Source organism: Trachinotus anak, unplaced genomic scaffold (genome assembly GCF_046630095.1).
Source record: "Trachinotus anak isolate AG129_WGS33_773 ecotype Australia unplaced genomic scaffold, CSIRO_AGI_Tana_v1 ptg000025l, whole genome shotgun sequence".
NCBI classification, from domain to species: Eukaryota; Metazoa; Chordata; class Actinopteri; order Carangiformes; family Carangidae; genus Trachinotus; species Trachinotus anak.
In genome coordinates, this window is record NW_027273876.1 from 13,121,807 (window position 1) to 13,141,804 (window position 19,998).

General features: G+C 40.4%; 6 protein-coding genes across 7 annotated transcripts; 2 read left to right on the forward strand and 4 right to left on the reverse strand.

Moving 5' to 3' along the window:
* Positions 1–1,681: 1,681 nt before the first annotated feature.
* Positions 1,682–3,826, forward strand: h3f3d (H3 histone, family 3D). The gene is made up of 4 exons (XM_071462555.1): positions 1,682–1,822; positions 2,597–2,739; positions 3,050–3,203; positions 3,337–3,826. The coding sequence occupies exons 2-4, from the start codon at positions 2,612–2,614 to the stop codon at positions 3,463–3,465; spliced, it is 411 nt and encodes a 136-aa protein (XP_071318656.1). The 5' UTR covers positions 1,682–1,822; positions 2,597–2,611; the 3' UTR covers positions 3,466–3,826.
* Positions 3,827–4,241: 415 nt separating this feature from the next.
* Positions 4,242–6,055, reverse strand: uqcc4 (ubiquinol-cytochrome c reductase complex assembly factor 4). Of its 2 annotated transcripts, none has more exons than XM_071462554.1 (2): positions 5,851–6,055; positions 4,242–4,821 (listed from the first exon to the last, which is right to left on the reverse strand). In XM_071462554.1, the coding sequence occupies exons 1-2, from the start codon at positions 5,934–5,936 to the stop codon at positions 4,482–4,484; spliced, it is 426 nt and encodes a 141-aa protein (XP_071318655.1). In that variant the 5' UTR covers positions 5,937–6,055; the 3' UTR covers positions 4,242–4,481. The 2 variants fall into 2 exon arrangements, with proteins under 2 accessions (XP_071318655.1, XP_071318654.1); XM_071462553.1 differs by having other exon boundaries at positions 4,242–4,824.
* Positions 6,056–6,551: 496 nt separating this feature from the next.
* On the forward strand, positions 6,552–17,259 carry LOC139608611 (uncharacterized protein C7orf50 homolog). The gene is made up of 6 exons (XM_071462550.1): positions 6,552–6,640; positions 7,010–7,143; positions 7,229–7,330; positions 13,943–14,154; positions 15,258–15,339; positions 15,805–17,259. The coding sequence occupies exons 2-6, from the start codon at positions 7,024–7,026 to the stop codon at positions 15,982–15,984; spliced, it is 696 nt and encodes a 231-aa protein (XP_071318651.1). The 5' UTR covers positions 6,552–6,640; positions 7,010–7,023; the 3' UTR covers positions 15,985–17,259.
* LOC139608605 (G-protein coupled estrogen receptor 1-like) lies at positions 7,679–9,093 on the reverse strand. Its single transcript, XM_071462545.1, has one exon. It carries the CDS (start codon positions 8,959–8,961, stop codon positions 7,828–7,830), a length of 1,134 nt encoding a protein of 377 aa, XP_071318646.1. The 5' UTR covers positions 8,962–9,093; the 3' UTR covers positions 7,679–7,827.
* LOC139608606 (uncharacterized) lies at positions 10,963–13,012 on the reverse strand. The gene is made up of 2 exons (XM_071462546.1): positions 12,846–13,012; positions 10,963–12,316 (listed from the first exon to the last, which is right to left on the reverse strand). The coding sequence occupies exons 1-2, from the start codon at positions 12,846–12,848 to the stop codon at positions 11,240–11,242; spliced, it is 1,080 nt and encodes a 359-aa protein (XP_071318647.1). The 5' UTR covers positions 12,849–13,012; the 3' UTR covers positions 10,963–11,239.
* On the reverse strand, positions 16,930–19,984 carry gnptg (N-acetylglucosamine-1-phosphate transferase subunit gamma). Its single transcript, XM_071462549.1, has 11 exons — positions 19,836–19,984; positions 19,652–19,706; positions 19,500–19,567; positions 19,361–19,415; positions 19,112–19,195; positions 18,909–19,002; positions 18,466–18,580; positions 18,285–18,367; positions 17,972–18,100; positions 17,769–17,850; positions 16,930–17,665 (listed from the first exon to the last, which is right to left on the reverse strand). The coding sequence occupies exons 1-11, from the start codon at positions 19,900–19,902 to the stop codon at positions 17,586–17,588; spliced, it is 912 nt and encodes a 303-aa protein (XP_071318650.1). The 5' UTR covers positions 19,903–19,984; the 3' UTR covers positions 16,930–17,585.
* Between the last annotated feature and the right edge of the window lie 14 nt (positions 19,985–19,998).

Here is a 19,998-nt window from a genome sequence, read left to right on the forward strand (position 1 = left end):
ACAACAAATTAACTTGCGAATAAATTCAAAAACTCTATTTCTAGCTATAGCAAAAAAAAAAACAAACTAACTTTTAAAACTTGCTTCACTGCCGCACACCGACGCAACCTTGTAAAATGTGAGGAACAAGTTAATGAACCAAAGCAAACGCAATTTTGCCATTTTGTAAAGTCCTTCTGTTTATTTTCTAGTGCTGAAGCTCAATATTTGACACAAGAACAGCAAAGAGCATGTTTTGTCGACACAAGTAGTGAGCAGATACTGAACAATGATTTCACGTCCAGAAGCAGCAGCCTCCATCAGGGGAGTGAAGCCAGACCCTGGCTCCCTGTGGATGAAAGAAAAAGTGATGAAAAACTCAGTGTATAGGTGTAGTGTTTGCAGTAGTTCTGAGATAAATGAAGACACTCACTTGACATTAGCGTCAGCGTTGTTATCCAGCAGGAACTTGACCATCTGCTGGTGGCCTGTGCTGGTGCAGTGGAACAGAGCAGTCCAGCCCAGAGAGGCCTTCAGTTCCAACTCAGCACCTTGCTTTTGAGGTAAGAAAAACAGAAAGCCTTTCACGCTCTGAATAACAGTGTGAAAACAGAATCTGAACTTTTGATTGTATTTCATGGGCAGCATTTGTTTTTCATTCATTTTACAATTTTGTGTTAATTCCGCCTGCCCTCGGCCCTCTTTGTCAGGACAGAAAAGCAAACACAATTTAAAACAAGAAATGAAGAAAATAAGTTAAAAAGAAAATGTAAACAAATTTGCACTAGTAAAAAGACTGCAGCCTGCTTGAGAGAGCAATTTTAATGACAAAGAAACAGACTGGTTTGGTCACCAGGCCTTCTGCATGATCTCTGTATCAGCTTCCTGCTGAACCTCTTTAACACAGTGACAAAGGATCAAATTGTTTGTGTCCTTTGTCTGTTGTCCGATGGTTGGCAGCATCTTAGGACTGTATGAGGTGTTACCAAAACAGATGTTGAGCAAAGAAAGCAATGGGGACACCATCCAGGTTCTGTAAGGTGAAGCATAATTTGTTGTAGTAACTGATGATTTCACACAAAGACTTGTGGCAGTACAGTATTTATGGAGCTGTGTTAGGTGTAATATTACATTATTGCACTATTACCAAATAGGACACTTGACTTCCTTTTGTTAAAACAAGTCTATGGTGAGTTTTATTATTGTTGTTTCTTCTGTTTGGTTTTGGGGGGCTCTATATAATGTTATATGTTGTCTGATTACAGCCAGATATGATTTTTTGTGTCAGTACAACTGCATATAAGTAGAATATTTCATGTTATTTTAAGCTATAACTTGTCCCTTGTCCACCATCACCTGCCATTACATTTTTTCCCCATGCATCAGTGAAAGTAAAAATACTTATTTCTACACATACATATCTGTTTTTCAACAGGACAGAATCGTTACCTTTGTTTCCATTTAATGTAGAGAAAGGTTATAAGGAGATCATATAAATCCTACGGATTAATGAGCAAAAGCTGATAGTATAAGCGTTCGGGGTGAGAAGAAGCAGTTTCAGGTTTATGAATGAATGAATAAACCAGTCGAAAGTTTAATAAAAAAAAAAAAACTTCTTTTTCCATTCTACTTCAAAAGCAGTGGCGGCGATCCTCGTTTATTTCTCCGCCAATCATATTCCGTCGGAGATTTCAGTCTGGACCAATCCTGCGGCTTCAGGGGCGGGACTTCAGGCTCCGTCTTTCTCAGGCTATAAATACCACCTCCAGCTCTTACCCTCGTTATTGCCCTCGCCCGAAACACAAGGAGGACACGCTCCCTTCCCGGAAAATAAACACAAACGGTAACCTGAAGCGGTTTATCATTATTATTGTGTTTTTCTAGCTTGGGTGTTTATATTGATTTAGTATATGGTTTACTTTGATATCCAGGTCGTCAAGAAACGTTAAAGTACTTGGTCAGGCGTTAATCGTCTTCAGTTGACAACAACGGAGCGCGCCTTAGCCACTTGGCTAACTGTTAGCTCAATTTAAGACGCTCTGTATGAACTTTCCTACTCACCGAGAAACTCCGTTTTATCACAAACAAATCGCGAATTTGAGTTTACTTCACTTGTATCGTTATATGTTGAATTGGTTCATATGGTAACTGTGTCTTAAAATTGATGTAAGCCTCTGTGGTAGCTAGCTGGCGCCATTTTGCAACCGTCTATGCTAGTGTTAAATATGCTCGCTAACAACAGCAAAGAAACGTGTGTGTTCCCCATAGCTTAATGGTGGCGGGGATTTTAGAGCTGTTTAAAAAAAAAAAAAAAATTAAAACCACTTAATTGCTGATGGAAGGTTATATCATATCTGCCTATTAGAGAAGCGTATCACCGACAAATGGCAAGTTGTAGCTCTTAACATTACTCAGCTTTGTTTCGATTAGCAGCAATAGTTTAAATTGAACAGCGCATATTTATATCCTTCAGGGGGAGGAGTGTGACTCATGTGTGTCACCGGTAAAACAGCTTAGCGTAAACGTAGTTTCCCTGAGGCGGTGACTTTGTCAAGTAAAGGCTGGAGTATAACTCAGGGGACAGTGAATGAAATGTATTTATTGACTTGTTGTTCAGACTTACAGGTGAAGTATGGCTCGTACCAAGCAGACCGCTCGTAAATCCACCGGAGGAAAGGCGCCTAGGAAGCAGTTGGCCACCAAAGCTGCCAGGAAAAGCGCGCCATCCACCGGCGGAGTGAAGAAGCCCCACAGATACAGGTATTCATGTGAACAGGTCAAGTTTCTGTTTGTGTGGCAAGCAAGAGTGTGTTAGCACACTGTAGCTTTCGCCCCAAATGCCCGTCAAAATGAATAAAAGCGACAAGTTAACTTTGCCAGCATGTTTTCCAATGAATTGGTAACTAGTGGGTTTCATGTAGGGTTTTTTCAGAATTGCCTAGTGTCACTATGTAATAAGTTCCTGCTATGGTTTTTGGTGTGGCATTATTTTCTTCAAGCTTGATTTAAAATACTGAAATCTTCCCAACACGTGTTTTTGTTAATGTCGATTTTCTGCTTGTTTTTGAAGGCCTGGTACTGTTGCTCTGCGTGAGATTCGTCGGTACCAGAAGTCCACTGAGCTGCTCATTAGGAAGCTGCCCTTCCAGCGTCTTGTCAGGGAAATTGCTCAGGATTTCAAGACAGATCTCCGTTTCCAGAGTGCAGCTATTGGAGCTCTCCAGGTGAGAACTTGTGTCTTGTTTTCTCATTTTTGATGAGACAAACCTATTTGTAAAGTATCATTCTGTTCTAGTAGGATACGGGTTAGTAGTCTAATGTCTTGTTTTTTTTTTTTTTTTTTTCTTCCTCCTATAGGAAGCCAGTGAGGCATACTTGGTTGGACTGTTCGAGGACACCAACCTGTGTGCCATCCATGCAAAGAGGGTCACAATCATGCCCAAGGATATTCAGCTGGCCAGGCGAATTAGAGGAGAGCGTGCATAAATGATTGGATTTTATCTTTTTAGTGGGGATTGGGGGGAGGCAGGGATTGACTGGGGTTTGTTTTGTAAATCTTGAACTATTACCAGCATGTGTACCACTTCATTTGTCATTTGTAGTTTCAGGCATTTTTTTTTTTTTTTTTTTTTTTTTTTTTGTACCTCAATTTTCATTTCACTCTTGACTTTCTTTCAATTGTCCTATTTCCTGTAGAATAGAGCTGCATATCTGTAAATGCTGAAAAGCAAAATATTCCACTGCCTTTCTCAGGTTTGCAAATCTATTTTAGACTCTGAATCTTTAATCCTGTGTGTGCATGTCATAGGATTTCTTGTGCTGTAAATAAACTTTCCGCTACCTCAAATTCTTGACCTGAATTCTTTATTTTTGCTTGATCTGAATATGTGCTTAGTATAAATGAGATCTGTTAAGCACTTACCACTTTAGTACCGGTATTTCACTTGGATGAAGTTGGAATTTAGCCACTATACAACTTAATATCACTTGTTAGTGCCTCCCCTGCTGATCTTGGTGGCAAAGGTTGACAATTTAAACAGGTTATGTCAGGGAGTTGTGAAATTTGTTTAGTAGCCCTGAAGACAGTCTGCCAAAAGGATTCAAAATTCAGTGGTAAGCGCACATTTAGAGAATACGGTGTGTATTGAAAACCCATTTTTCTCAAGGACACTTGACAAACTTCGGGCAGTACTGCAACGGATTAACTGATTACTAACTACAGTATAACAATAGAAAGGCGAGAGTAAACCCAATTTGCACGGTTAAAATTGAGGCATTTTTAATATGTTCACTCAATTGCAGTTTGACAAGGCAATGTATGGTCTAAAACTAAAATCTATAATTCATTTGAGAAAAAATGCACACGTTTCCATGGTACAGGACGGCTTCACGACTGCACCTTCAATGTTGTCAGAACAATGAGTTGGTGCCACAGCCTGAGCACTAAACACATTTTGCAATAAATAAAACCTGAAATATATACATCTGAAGTCCCACATCTGTTAACTTCCTTTATTTGGGACTTGCTCCTCCTCCTCTTCTTCTGAAAGCAAACCAGGTAAATGCTCATACAGCTTTTTCTCCAGCTGTGTATCAATGTCTGCCTCCTCTCTCAGTATACACCACAAAAGAAAGCCGGTGGCAAACAGGCTGATGGGAAGGACTTTCCACATGGGCCGCTGAAACTGGCCCCCCATGGTGCGGTCGACCTTCCAAGACTTGTGACTGGCTTTACTGGTGGAGAACTTGATGGGCTCATTGTTCACTTCTTCACCATCTGTGGGCTTCTTGGACCTGGCTGTCCTCTGAGAGCTCAGTGCCAGGGATCGCACACTGTTCAGTCTGCTGATGAAGAACATAGGGGAGAAAAAAAAGACATCAGTAAAGACTGTCCAACTTAGTGATGGAAAGTAACTAAGTACACTTCACTCATGTATAAGTTTCACCTACTTTGCTTGAATATTTCTATTTTGGACACTTTGCAGATTAAGTTTTTACATAAACATTAATGCATCAGTAATAATTTATTACAGTAATATAAATTTTTCTGCATACTAAGTGCGTCTACTTTTTCTGTTGATACTTATTTTGAGTACCACTCTCATCAGTGGACATACTACACTCATCATGCAAAACTCAATGTTTTTATGATAGCGATTTATGTGCAAAGGGACACAAAAAGTGAATTTGCACAGGATCAACCTTAACAGAAATCATTTATAGAGGGAAGTAAATCGGCTCTAATCTAATGGAAGATATGTTGGTATCTGTCTACGGTATATATCATCCAATAAGAAACAGCATAGAAAATATTATACAAGCCAAATATTAGTTTGAGGTAAGTTAAAAGGTGTCTCCACTTTTGAAATATAAAGTGTCCTGCTCAGGACACGTCTTAATCACAATTCTGTAATGATGAAATTTTAAAGATATAAATAAATAACATATTGTGACTGATAATTTTTCAAATGTTAATATAGGTCCTCCACAGTTTTAATTTGCGTCTCCTATAGTTCACCAGGATGCAGAAAGGACACAGTGTTGATGTCATCTAGAGACAAATCCTGCACCTGCTCCACCGACAGTGATTTTTGAAACAAACATTACTTTACCCTTTGTAAGCCATACATTTCAGCCTTGTATGACATTAAAGCTCAGTCACTATGTTAGAATAAGCGGGGCAATGTGTGTCACCTGATGACTTCAGCTCAGTTCAGAAAACCAACTTCTCGAAATGCTGGAATGGGTTCTTAATTTGTACTGTAAAGGGAATGCCATTATAACTACAGTTTACAAATTGTTGTACATTGTCACTGAACCACAGCCATCGGCCGACATGCTTCTTCCAGCCCGCCACAGACCTACACTCACCTCAGGGTCGACGTATGAATTAAAATCCCTCGACTGAAAGATACTCGTGTCAGACCGGTGAAAACTCGTCCTGCTGTTGCAGACATGTTGGACAACTGATCATCGCACTCCTCACAATCTTTAGGTCAATGAAACTGAGGGTTTTCTTACCAAACGCTCTTTGGTTAGGTCATGTAACACGACGTTGTGCAATCTTGAATTCCTTCCGGTGCGGCTGTTGAACGCTGGTTTGTTCGTTCCACTAAAATGTAGATGAAAACGTGAAATCACGCAATTTAAAGTTTTATTTTCAGATATTAATATCATTGTTATTTATACTATTGTTATTATAATATTATGATGAAGAAAAAAACAATAACATGTCATCTGACATAACAAACAATCAACGAAGCGAAGAGCTTTCATTACATCACATAATATTCATAAGAAGAAGGTGTTTGTCATGGAAATGTAGATGTCCAAACTTCTTCCTGGGCCAACAAATAGACCGCGGAGTGCGATTGTTTTGTCTGCTGCCCTCAATGCCAAAACTTAACTTAAAGCCTTATTATTATTTCATTTTTTGGCTACAAAAGGTAATTACCATTTTTTAGTTCTTTTAAGTAGATAGTGTCGAGGCTTTAGTGGTGTTATCACCGAGGGTCTTTGAATCACTCACATCCACCGACCAATCACACAAAAAATTAGAGATCTCCGTCCAATCACATTTCACCTGGGCGACATCGCTTCCTGGTTGAGTTCCCATGCTTGTGTGCTTGTCGGAGTGCTACACGTTTCTGTCGTTGTCCAAGTGAGTTTTTATATAATGTATTTTTTATAAAAGAACAGTGCGATAAAAGTAATATTTGTTCCAAAAAACTGCTTACATTTTGCCAGTGAAATCGAGAATATTCCTTCTTTTATTCTTGCCCATGGCGACAGGTCGTCAGCAGTAGCAGGACTAATGAAAACCAATTTAAATATTGAGATGTAGTTGTACTGGAGGTCAAGATGTTCGTCTGTTTCTCAGGGTTAGTGTAGTGAAATGTTTATTACAGCAAATGAAGTATGCATAAGAAGAAGAAGAAGTCTCTGAGGCTTATTGTGTGTCCATTTATAACCCCGCATGAGGTTATAACTGTATGTCTTTAGTAACATGCACATGTGTTTTTGTTTGTAGCTGTACGTCATCTCATGGCCAAAGATAAATCTTTGAAGAGGAAAAAGTTGGGTTCAAATGCCAGTGAGGTTCATGCAGAAGAAATGATGGATGCAGAAGTTACAAAGAAGAGGAAAAAGAAGATGGTAGTAGAGGTGAATAGTACAGTCCCTTGTACCAGTTTCAGATAACACAACCTGAAATAGCTCACAAAATACTGAATCTTTTTATTTCACTTAGGAGGCTCCGGTACAGATTCCTCAAGAGACAATCACAGCAGATGATAAAAAACAGAAAAAGGACAAGAAACACAAAAAGAAACAAGTGACAGAGCAAACTAAGGTAAGAGCGTTGCTGCTGAAAATGTTTCCTTTAAAATGTTTTCATTGTTTTATTTTGCTAGTTTCTGAGCGTAGTCAGCTAAACTGTGCTGATTTGCAACGGTCCATTCGGAAAACTCTTCACAAGTGCTGTTAATACTTTTAATATTTATCATAGAATGTGGTATTAACTTAAAACAAGGTGTCAAGATAGTGAAAAACACAGTTTAGAGCAGTGAAAAGTTCAGTTTGTAGAGCTTTTTATTTTCATATTGATTGAAATGATAAAAACTGTTCTAATGTTAGATTCCAGATAGTGTCAGAAATCTGAATTTTCAATGACAAGACACCCTAAAAAAAACAAGCGATCCAAAATTTCCAATACATAGCATGTATAATGCTTAATCAACTGATTTAGCATAAGAGTTTCCACAACAGCTGGAAGTCCTTGTTTTTTACATTGTCCATAAATAACAACTGTCTTGAAACTCACAGCACAGAGATGTTTTATGTATTAATCTATGTGACCTGGTTCTGGTTTTCTTTTGAAGAGACTATAACAGTTTGTGGGAGTATGTGACAGCTTAAATGTGTGGACTGGCATGGTCTGTTGCATGTCTTATGGCTGCATGTATTTGCAGCTGGTACATAGATGGAATTTCCTGAGGCTGACCTGTGCAGCTTGGCCCATCTGGTCTTCTGCTGGAGAAAAAGCCTCATTTTATCCCGGAAGGCCTTCCCGAGGAAGCTGTAGATGAGCGGGTTCAGGCAGCTGTTAGAGAAGGCAGCCAACCTGACGGTGTGACCTGTCAGGGGGTAGTCCTGCCACAGTGTGCCTCCGTCTGTGTCACCTCTCAGGAGGTGAACACTTACAAACACATTCTCTGGGAGCCAGCAGAGGAAGAAGACTAAGACAGCCGCAGAGATCATCCGCAGCGCTTTCTGCCTGCGAGGCTTCCGCTGTGGGCCGCCTTGTTCCCTCTGGCTGTGCTGGAGCACCTGTGCTATTCTCCAGTAGCACAGACCCAGGATACAGAAAGGCAGCACAAAACCCAGCATCACCTCCAGCCATTGAATCTGGGTCACGTTGGCGAAGCAGAAAGTGAGTTCTCCGGCGTGTTGAGCTTGAGCTATAGCAAAAGGCAGCAGGGTGAGCAAGAACGAGGACACCCAGATGAGGCAGCAGCTGAGGCGTGCGCACAGCATGCTGCGGTACATTATGCCGGTCAGTGCAACAAACCGATCGAAGCTCATCCACGTTAGGAAGAAAACACTGCTGTACATGTTGACCTGCTGGAACAGGTTCATGAAGGTGCAGAGACCGGCCTTGTTGTAGTAGCCCTGCTTCAGGTTGAACACCTCGATCAGAGAGTCAGCCACAAGGACGAGGTCGGCCACGGCCAGGTTCACAAAGTAGAGGTCTGGGGCTGTCAAGGGGCCCTTGTGGTCCAGGTTGACTACTAGGATAAGGATATTCCCAATGAAGCCAACAGGGAAGAGGAGTACGATGTAGAGGCTGGAGAGGATGAGGCTGATTAGGTAACGCTGATGATTCTCTGAAGTCATCTGCAGAAAATCTGAGACGATTGCTGGTGTGCCATTTAGGTGCACAGTGAAGTTATACTTAGTGATGCCTCTGTTGTCCATGCACATTGTCACGTCCCTATTACACTTTTGTGTTGAGCTGGTGTCAGTGGTGGCTAACCATTAACTTTTCGTAGTTCTTAGTTTTCCAAGTGTGCTTAGGACGTGTGGAGTCTGTGGTGCCATCTGTTTCCTCTTTCTGGTCTCCTCAGATGTATAGTGGAGTTGATGCCCACTATTTGGTCTAGACAGAGAGAAGTGCAGCCATTCAACAGCTTGTTTCCATTGTCTCAACTTATAGATTTAATATTGAAGAATTGACTTTCAATGGGTAGAAATTTTGTAGACAGTATCAATAAATAAGAATCCATTTGACAGCACTGAATATATATCACTTGTTCATTTTGGAAGGAATGTTAGGAATTTCCTGTGTGAAGTTGACTTATTATGACCACCCTTTCAAAATGTCATATGTAATCAGATACAAACCTGTAAAGCTTATCATTGTCTGTAGCTCTGCCGTAGGTGTTTATGCTGGTTTGCTCCAGTTTTGAAAATGATTTAAGATAAAGATTTTCCAGCTCTCCCTTGTTTACTGACATCTCTCCACTGTTAACTATGGAACACAGGCCTACGATCAAAAAACTGCTTGAAATTGTAATAGTTGTCAAACTACATTTGCTGTAAAACAACTGTTGGTCAAATTTATGGTACATTTGACAGAAACAATGCCTGTAATTTAAAAACTATATGACACTGTGAGTCAGTGAGCTTTGACATAAACTAATTTGTGATACACACTTTAGACATCAATATAAAAAAGCTTAAACTCACCTGGGTCTCCGCGCACTGTCAGCAGTCTCCCTGTCCTTTGGCGGTGACCATGAAAGCTGATGTCTAAGTAAAATCCAGAGAAGTGTTGTGGTGCCACCCACCACTTAAAGCAAGAAACACAAACACCCAATGCAGGCACACACACACACACACACACACACACACACACACATACACATACACATACACATATACAGACACACACACAAGCTGTATCTTTTAAGCCCAATATGAAAAGAGTATTTTTCCTAACAGCCTCACTTTAGTTCTTTAACAATACTGTAGTCATGTTGAACACCCCCTACGTATTTTCATATGGATGTATTTTATTGCATTAATAATTATGTCAAGTTGGGTCATCCAACTTGGTCAACACTCACAATGAAGTGTGAACACAACTGCAATCGTATAATGTTAAAATATATAAATACGGGAGTCAGTGGACTTTCAGCAAAGACTGACTCACAGCTTATTTACACAAAACAAGATGAAGGGCAGGCAGGGATAGTTTTACATCATCATCTCTCGCTCCATTTTACTCCATGAAACTAAAAAAAAAAACGGTTTATGTAGCAGAGCCTCTGCTTTTTGTTTTAGTTAACAGGCGCCTGTTTGAGACTGCAGATGATCTCCAGTAGCGATGTTTTTAGGCTTTACATTTTGCATTCAAAGAGTTTGTGATTTTCTTATAAGGAGTAACACATATTAGATTCTTGACTTAAAGCATTACTACTGTGAATTAGGTCTCACATTTCACATGACGTCAACTTGCTCCTGTATTAATTTTCCTACTGGTCCCTGATTCTGTGCCACTCTTTGCTGGCACTAATGCAACATATGATCCATGCAGGGCAGTTATTCCCAGAACTGGTGCCCATCAGTTCCTTGAAAAGACTTGGAAAGTTCACCTCAGAGTGTCTGTATTATTTCTTTTTTTTTTTTTTGCTCTTTTGTGGATTTTTTTTAATTACATGAATGATATTGAGACTGCTGGCCAAAACTCAGCATCTGACTTTTATTTTCCAAGACTGCATGTTTCCTATGTGGTATTCTGGGAGTTTCAGAGGTTTTCCAGTTTTGTCTAAATGGGCTTTTGTGCAAATCATGTTGATGCAAATGGCGTCTGTTTTTCAGAAGAGCTTAATTGTCTCATTCATAGTTTTTGATTCATAACAACCATGTCAACATTGTTATCATAGTAAGTAAGGATACCAAGCACTGTGCAAATATGTCGCGCATTTCTTGGGATGTATAGCAAATCATTTATTTTTTGTTAAATACAAATGTACACAACAAGAAAAAATGAAATTTGAAAAATAGCTTTACAAACTTTCAGCCACTGGAGACACTTAAAAGGAGAATGCATGTATATAAAAACATTTACAGAGTCAATTAAGAGAAAACATGCATGTTAAAACTTAGATTAAGAAAATGTCTAACACAGCTGATCTCAAAAGTCTTCAATGTGATGCATCAGTAGAGTTCTGTCCTCATACTGGAGAGTTTTTGTCCTCTATGACTCAATATCCTGCAGGGTGTCTGTGATCTCGATGTGCGGAGCAATGATGTTTCTGTTGGGTTGTGTGTTCCCTGGGCTTCGACAGCAGTCCCTCAGCTGCCTGAACACTCCGTAGAGGCTTTCTCGACACGGCCTGTGCATGAACAGCACGAGCAGCAGGCTGGCACTGCTCCCTGAGAACAGTACAAACTCTGCCATGCTCAGAAACGCTTGCTCATGAATGCTCAGCTCCGCCTCTCTCTGAATTTTTGCTCCTCTCACCAGCACCACACTGTAGAACAGCAGGCACAGAAACATGACCACGGTGACTGTCAGGAACATGGGACCCACTTCAGAGCCGGAGAGGAAACGACCTTTGGATTTCCACTGCCGGACACAGCCACCTATCAGGAGTCCTAGCTGGAGGATGTAGGGAATCAAAAAAGCGAGGCACAACTTAGCTGCTGCGTATGAAACACCAGCTTTGGCTGGATCCATAAAACAGTCGCTCTCTTCCTGCAGACCCTCACGGGGTCCACGAATCCCAGCCAGCAGCAGAGAGATCAGGACAGAAGTCAGGATCACCAGGGCCGCACTGACGCCAGGCCTCCTCAGCAGGGAGTGGGATGGCGGATCAAGGGTTAGCACATAAGCCATGAGCACTAATACGAACAGGCCGCACAGAGAGGCTGTGTTGATGATGAAGGAGAGAGCAGCACAGCCCAGAGCTGTGGTTTTCAGGTAAGAAGGTCTGTAGGCCACAGCGTGAAGAGAGAGGAGCAGGAGCAGCAGCTGGAAGCCACAAAAGGCCAAGAGCAGACAGTCGAGCCAAGCCAGCCGTCTGTGGGCTCTATAGGTCTGAATGAAGCTGTAGAGGAGGAAGCAGCCTGCCACGAAGCCCAGAGCTGCAAAGAAACTGTAGACATAGTTTGCTCTGGAGATTATGTCATTGACTGCAATTTTGTCTAACGCGGGCGAGATGGTGGTGGAGGTAGTGGAGGTGTCCATGCTGGTGAAGCTGCTGTTTGTGATGGCAGAACTGTTGGAAAATGTAGGTGAGGTGCTCCTCTCATCGTCCACGCTTTGATTAGACTGCAAAAAGGAAAAAAACACCCAGTGATGAAATCATGTCCTCCTCAGAATCACCTTCCAGTGTTTGTCAAGCGTTTCCTCCCATCAGGGGGATGAACAGAAACTTTTGCTTCTGAATATTTACCAGCTAGTTTCTCAAAATCGGTTTCTCCAAAACAAGTGGAAATACACTGCTAACAGCAACCTTGCTTGGGGAATTAACCTCACAGATCAGTTGTTTTTAATGCATTTTCAACAGCGTTCACTCGGCCTATGAATAGTTTTCCACAGGAACAAACGCTTACATCATATCGTACATTTCCTTCCTAAATTACTGCAAAGTTGAATTAAAATTTGAACTTGGCTGCAGGTCATCATAGATCTCCAAATATATATAAGTATATATATACATGTATATAGATGATGCTAACTAGAAATAACAGTAGCTTGTTGTCTTTCATAATATTTTGCACAACTGCACGTCCCTGTTGGCCAGTCTTTGTCTCCTCTTTGAGGAACTGCTCAGTAAAACACACATGGTTCCACTTACCATTTTTGCTGTCGTCACCCGCTCGTCTCCTGTTTTGAATCCGCCAGCCAGACGCTGCGTATCGGCTCAAAGCTCTGAAAATGATGCTCGCTGCATGGACACAACCGCTCGCTGTGAAGGGCTGTTATATTTCTGTAGGCAATACCCCGCCAGCATACTTTCAGAGTGACTTCGTGGCCATGTGATCAAAATCTTTTCCTCCCCTCCCTCTTTTTTTTTTTTTTTTTTTTCCTTCACCGTGCTGACTAGGTCTGTTAAATCAGAGAGCATACTGAGTCCCTTGTTGAACTTCCTCTGAGAGTTAAAAACAGCAGTTGCTGGCTCCTGGAATGAAATACCTTTATTAAGCATTGATTATTCTGCAGACAAAAGTTGAGGTATATACTCAATTTTATCCTGTTACCAAGGAGAAGGTGTCACATTTAGTTTTTTCTCTGTGGTTGTGTTGTTTCCCATCAAACTGAAATCCAATTTCTGTTTCGATTCAAAATTCAGCCACACAACACCTGTTTTTTTTTTTTTTTGTTTGTTTGTTTTTTTCATGACCTCTCTGTACGATTTAGCAAGAAACTAACTAAGCCGGTTTCTATTTTTAAACTGTGCAAGCGTGTGCTGTGGACAAGAGTGTACACTTCGATTTGCAGCCCGGAGGGGATGTCGCACGCCATGGTAAACTTTACCACACGATATAAATGTGTGCTGACCTCATATTCTGTAGATAAAGGAAACGTCCCTCGGAGCTGCAGCACAACAGGAAGTGATCCAAACCCAGAAAGTGCACTCATCTTTTGCTTGACTTCACGCTGTAGTGCAACAAAATGTCATGTTTATTTTACACTCAGTAGAAATCAAACTGATGTGGAAGACAATCAGCTCTGCACTGATCCAGAAAACTGGCAGGAAATGGCTGTTAACGTGCACAAAAAGTGAAATGATTGTTTCAGATTTTCTTATCATTAAGTTGTGGTCCGTGTGGGTTATTTATGGGTGTTTGTTGATGTTTTTGCATAAACACTGACAATAATAAAGGGTCTAAAAAGGAAGCTCTGTTAATGTAGATAACTCCCAGAAGCCTTTGTTTTGCTTTGGTTTGACAGATTTCAGATCCACCCAGTCGCCCTGAGCGGACGCATGATCCAGAGGAGGAGGAGGACTTGAGTCCCGAAGAGAAGCGGGTCCTGGAGAGGAAGATGAAGAAGATCCTGAAAAAGGAAGAGAAGAAGAGGCTTAAAGCTGAGGGGGAGACCGTAAAGAAGACAGAAGCATCTGGACCCACTGCACCTCAGCAGGCCTTAGATTACCTCACCTGGTAAGAGCCGCTCTTATTAGGTCCAGGACAGAATCAGCATGGTGGCCTGCTTTTTATGTTGTCACTTCTTACATAAGAAACCATAGGTCCAAAGCAAACCCCAACCAGGAAGCAATAAGTAGATGGCTGAAAAACACTGCACACATGCAATATATACTTTTACTCTCTAGCCATTTAAGCCATGATGTGCATCCAGAAGAGCAATGATGATGATCAGGTTTGCGAACTGGCCATCATCAGGTCTGTGGTCCACTGCTGTTGCCACTAAATATGATGAATTTCCTTAGTAACACAGAGATTTGTAGTGGGGAATACCTGACCAGTGTAATTTAATACAGTCCTCAGAACAAATACCACTTTTGTGAATCTTTTTTTGTTCAAAAAACTTTTTGAAAAATGTTCCTTCAACTCTTTTGTTGTTGTTGAGGCTGTAATTTTTTGTGTTGTGTTGTGAGTAAGTTCAATTATATCTTAAAGGAAAAAATAAGGAGCTGTTCTCAGCTCTGTGTAATATTCCCTGTGGCTGTGGGGGAGCTTTCAAACATCTGAGGAAAATAATCCAGATGTGGTCATCAGGGTTATCTCAGTTTATAACAGAAAGCCAGGGTTACAGCCTTGAAAGTCTAATGAAGTGCTCAAGCTGCATTGTGGGAAGTGTAGGATTTTTTTTTAGATAAACCTGTATTAGGGACTAAAAGTCAGGATATCTCAGCTTCTAGAGCTTTGATTTTTTTCCTAATCTGTTTCTTGTGAGTAACACAACTTTATGGCAGTGCAATACGAAATAACTGGGAAATCCTGTTATGGTTTTTCAGTTATTTTGTTTTGCCATTTGTTATGTATATGAGAGGACAAAATACAGTGACTATTACAAAACAAAAATCAACACCTCGATAATTCCTCAGCAGAAGCTGAACATTGTAAGATTCAGTAATGTAGTCTTTGTTGAAGGGCTGTTCTGTTCCATCATGTATGTGTTCATGATATTGTTACATATAGTTGTAACATATATATCATTACATATAGTATCTGCTTTTTGCTATGGTTAACTGATCTAATACTGCAACCCACACCTACAACCTCTACTGGTTTTGTGTGTGCAGCTGGGCTGAGAAACGCACAGAGTGGAAGTTCCAGAAGACCAGGCAGACATGGTTACTGCAGCACATGTTCGACTCTGAAAAGGTAAAATTAACCACCGTGCTCATATCAAGTGCAACTTTTTTCAGCTGAGGTTTAGAGCGAAGGAGGTGTTGACCAACACAGGTCAACAGTTTGTGAGTTACACCCACTCACTAATATCCATACAAACACTTTCATAGCACAGTTTAAACACCTTTCTTTTTGATAATACATAAAATGAGAAAGAAATAAGAATAATTTTGGAATCAAGTAAATAATCTCACCCACTTTGTGTCATCTTTGCACTACAAATATTTTTTGAACTGTCTTAAAATACATTGAAAGGAGAGGCTCACTCTTGTTCTGCATTTCAAAATGACTTCATCTTAGAATACAGTATATATTGGATACTAGCTACTTATATTTACTTACTTATCATTTATTGGCCAAGAATGAATATAATATGTAAACTAACAGACAGACAACAAAATAAAAACAGAACAATTGAGTACAAATTCTTGCTCTCAGATTCCAGATGAGAAGTTCTTGGTGCTGCTTGAGTACCTGGAGGGGCTCCGAGGAGGGGCGAGGGACACCACAGTGAATAAGGCCCTGGCCCTGGTTGAAGAGTCAGGACAAACACCAGAGGACGTGCTTGTCCAGCAGAGGGCGCACAGAGCCAGAGAAGTCATTCAGCTGCTTTCCTGACCCACCACTGCAACAGGAAGTTATCACATTCACCAGGAGAAAAGACTGACTCTGTTGATCACTGGACTGAATGATTGGCCTGATCTCAGGCCTGGACTAAAACTGTTGTTTTATATGTAATATTTTGTAATGGACCTTTGGGGAAATGACAAGTTTTGACTAAATCACAAATATTTCTTTGTAAAATGTGAAATTCTGTAAATTCAGTTTACCATCAAGTTATACTCAGGGTGCATTGTTACCCTGGGGGACAGGAGTTGATACTTATCACCCCAAATGTTAAGAATTCATAAGATAATGTCCAGTTTCTCCTCTATGGACAGATAAAGAGAGATGTAAACCCCCACAGATGAAACAGAAAGCTGAGACCTCTAGAGTTTAAAGTTTCAGGAATGTTTGTAGTCTAGACACGTTTGTGCATGTTGAGGCCCATAATCAGTGAAGTCACTGATGAGCATAACTCTTCTTACCCACTCTAGGTATAATCACAATGAATGTTTTGTATTGACCAATCAATTGTGACAAAAACCTAATCCAGACCAGTCGTTCATATTCCACACATGGGCATTTGAATTTTATACTTTTTTTTTTGTTATAAATGTAAACCCTTTTCTTAAATTAAGTCTCACACATCAAGTATGTGATGTGATAATAATCTGATCAATCTGATCAACAAACATACAGTAGGTATATGAGCAGCTGCCAGTTGTGGCTGCAGTATCACAGAGAATGAAAGCTTCCTGAACTTCAAAGACACATGTTTTGACTCTTAATTCATGTTGCAAACTTGTCACAGGAAGGAAAGTCTCTATATGTAGAAAGGGTAACAACCTGACCTCACTTCCTGAATTTATAAAAATACACCCAAGTACAGTACACTTGACATCCAAATACTTTTCTGTCAGTGTATCAAGCCATACATATAAATAACACAATCTGTTAAGATTTTTGCACCAATTTTTTTGTGCCTCTTGGTTTGACACACGCATGTGGATATAACAGTTGTTTGAGAAAATGCTTTGTCTTTTTTTGTCATTTTCTTGAAATCCAGTACAGTTTGTAGATACACACATATAGATGCTGCACTAATTGTGGATATTTTCTGATAGTGTCCCCTCCCTGGCACAAGGCATCCAGATTTAAATATAGTCTGAGAACATGTCTTCACCGGTAACAGTGTTCAGGAACTCACTTTTCTCTTGTAAGACGTTTGTAAACCTGCTGAAGACTCAAGTGTTGAGATGTGAATTAAACTTTTTTCCCCCTCTGTCAAAATTTTCCCTTTTTCTCTGAAAACCATTTTTATTCCTCATCATGTTGCATGGTTATAGAATTGCAAGCATGTTAAAAAGATGATCATTTCTGTTGAACACCCTGGAGGAAGAGTGTCCTAATTTCTCTAAAAAAAAGTCTGCAAAAGTTTCAGTTTGTAACACGAGTTAGTTCAGTTTTTCTCAGTGTCACTTCTGCAGATGAGCGTTTAGTGCTGTCACCAGTGAGAGGAACATTATCCGGCGATGAGTGTCTCTGTTGCTCACATTGACCAACAAAATCCAGCCAAGTTCTTTTAAACGCAGGCCGTGACTTGCTCCAGGTGATTTTCAGTGCAGATCAATGAGGCCCGTGTCTCCCCTTAGGCGTTGATCCTTAACTGTCACACTCACTGTACCTTTTGCTTCATCTGTGACATATATAAAAGGCAAATGATGTTACACACAACACTTTGTAACTACACACTGTGTTAAGCTTAAATGAGTGAAGACGTCTGAATTGAGTTGACTTACTTGGCTTTGAATCAAAAGGAATATTGTGTTGAGTGAGGAGAGCACGCAGTCTCTCAATCTCCTGTCTCTGTTTTTGGAAGTCCTGCACAAAAAAATATATAAACAAATTCTTGTCATATATTTTAAGCAATTTTGTAATAAAATTTCAATTCTGTAAGGTATCATTTGGAAGAGTATTTAAATCTCTCAATAAATGCACATACCTCAGTACATTTCTGTAAAGAGCTGTGTGTTTCTGAATTGGCTGCAACCTCTGGCAGCTTGACCTTCACTTTTTGGCTCTTCAGGAGACCAGCATCTTCAAAAATGTCCTTCAAAAGATTATTGTATCCCTGCAGCAAACAAACACAGTGTGTTAGTGTACAAGACCATTAGATACATTTCTAAAACTGGAATAAAATGGTACTGTCCTGTAAAAAAACATTTCAGAAACTAACTGAGCTTTTAAATAAGTGAGAGAATTTGAGAGAATTGTGCTTATACACTCTTCATCTTGCAAGCCAAATTGCTCCTTACCTGCTCAGTAATGAGACCTTCATAGCGAGCCTGCTCAGCTTCATCCCATTCCCTTTGTAGTGTGTCAGTCAGGGTCGGGTACACTTAAAAAAAAAAAAAAAAGCAAACAAATGATAAGAAATCGCTATTACCACTGACTTAGCCTGCTGATTTATTCTGTAAGATTGTTCTTTTGTCTTACCTAAAAGAGAATGGGGATGGCAAACAAGTGGGGTCTCGAAGGTTAGCGAGTACACACAAGTACTGGGCTCTGAGACTTGAGCAAGCTTGCTGCTTGCACTACAGACAAAAATCACCTACCACCAAGACAAAGAACAGTTACACAACAAATTTGCTAGTGTTCATTTTTCAATTGTGACAATGACTTTAGGTTGATGTGTTGATTGGAGAGGTGTTTGCCTAATATCTCTCTGGGGTGACTGTTCAATATAGTTTGTTCAGTATAGTGCGTCAAATGTATAGACTTGTAGTTGAATATTAACTGCTGAGTTTGCTGTTTAGGGTTTCACTCATTATCTTCTAAAGTGTTACTTGATTGGTATTGTATTTAAGTAACACTGACAGAAGATACACTGAAAAATTCTGTTAAATGGCACTAGAATGTACATTTGCAACCACACTAACCTTTGTTTCTCTGTTTCTGGTTCCACAAGCATCCCCGTCTCTCATCCACATTCCCGTGAAAGTGTTGTTTGCTATTTCCCACTCCTGCCAAATGCTGTGAGGAAAGCACAACACAACGAGTCCACTGCTTACTACCAATCATGCACATATTAATGTTTGCAATAAATGTAACTGTAAGTAAGGATAAGGCAACAGCATCTTACCCCAGTATCCCACTGTAGGCATTCCATCTGAACGACTGCTCGTGTTGTGTGATGTTGTGAAATGGACAGAATTCATATTTATACCTGCAAAATGATTCAATCATATATGCTCGTTTTTGCAGACAGTCCAGTTTGATGTAATAATCCAGCAATCAGCATCCAGAACAGGTAGTAGTAGAGAGCCAGTGGAAATTTGTTGGGGTAATAAAAACACAAACGCAGAGCTCACATGAAATCTAAAATACTCACGTTGACTCTGTCAGACTGAAGCACTTTCCGGCAAGCCGATGAAGATGTGCTGGGCCTTGAGGAAAACATTAATGTTGATATGATAAGTGAAGCCAATAATCAAATGAAATTATTTAGAAATGATGTGAAACTATTTTACCAGACACTGGAGATGGGGTCACTTTGGGCTGTAGCCTGCTTCCCTGAGCCAGAAAAGGGTTGTTCAACCTGAACACAGAGAAACTCAGTCAGGTAGGAGGAGGTGACATCATTAAGGTGCGCACTGTGACGGACACGTTTTGTTTAACGTACCCAAATGTGTTTGGCTCCTCGACTATCTTCATTTTACCGGCGAATCCATGGTTTGCTGTATGAAACCGGGTCGATATCAGAGTCAGACAAATGAACACACAGCAGCACAGCACCGTGTGGAACAGCTGGCTTGGTATTGTTGTAATAAAACAAAATGCGCTGAGCAGAGTATAGAAGTACTTACTGAAAAGAGACGCGCAGATCATCCACAGCTTTATTAGACTGGATATCCCCTCACACAAACAGTGCATGGCTTATTTTTCATTGACTAAAATGTGATATCGGGTTGCTCCTTCGATACACTTCCTACTCTGTTGGTCGTTCATCAGGTGACACGTCACATGATC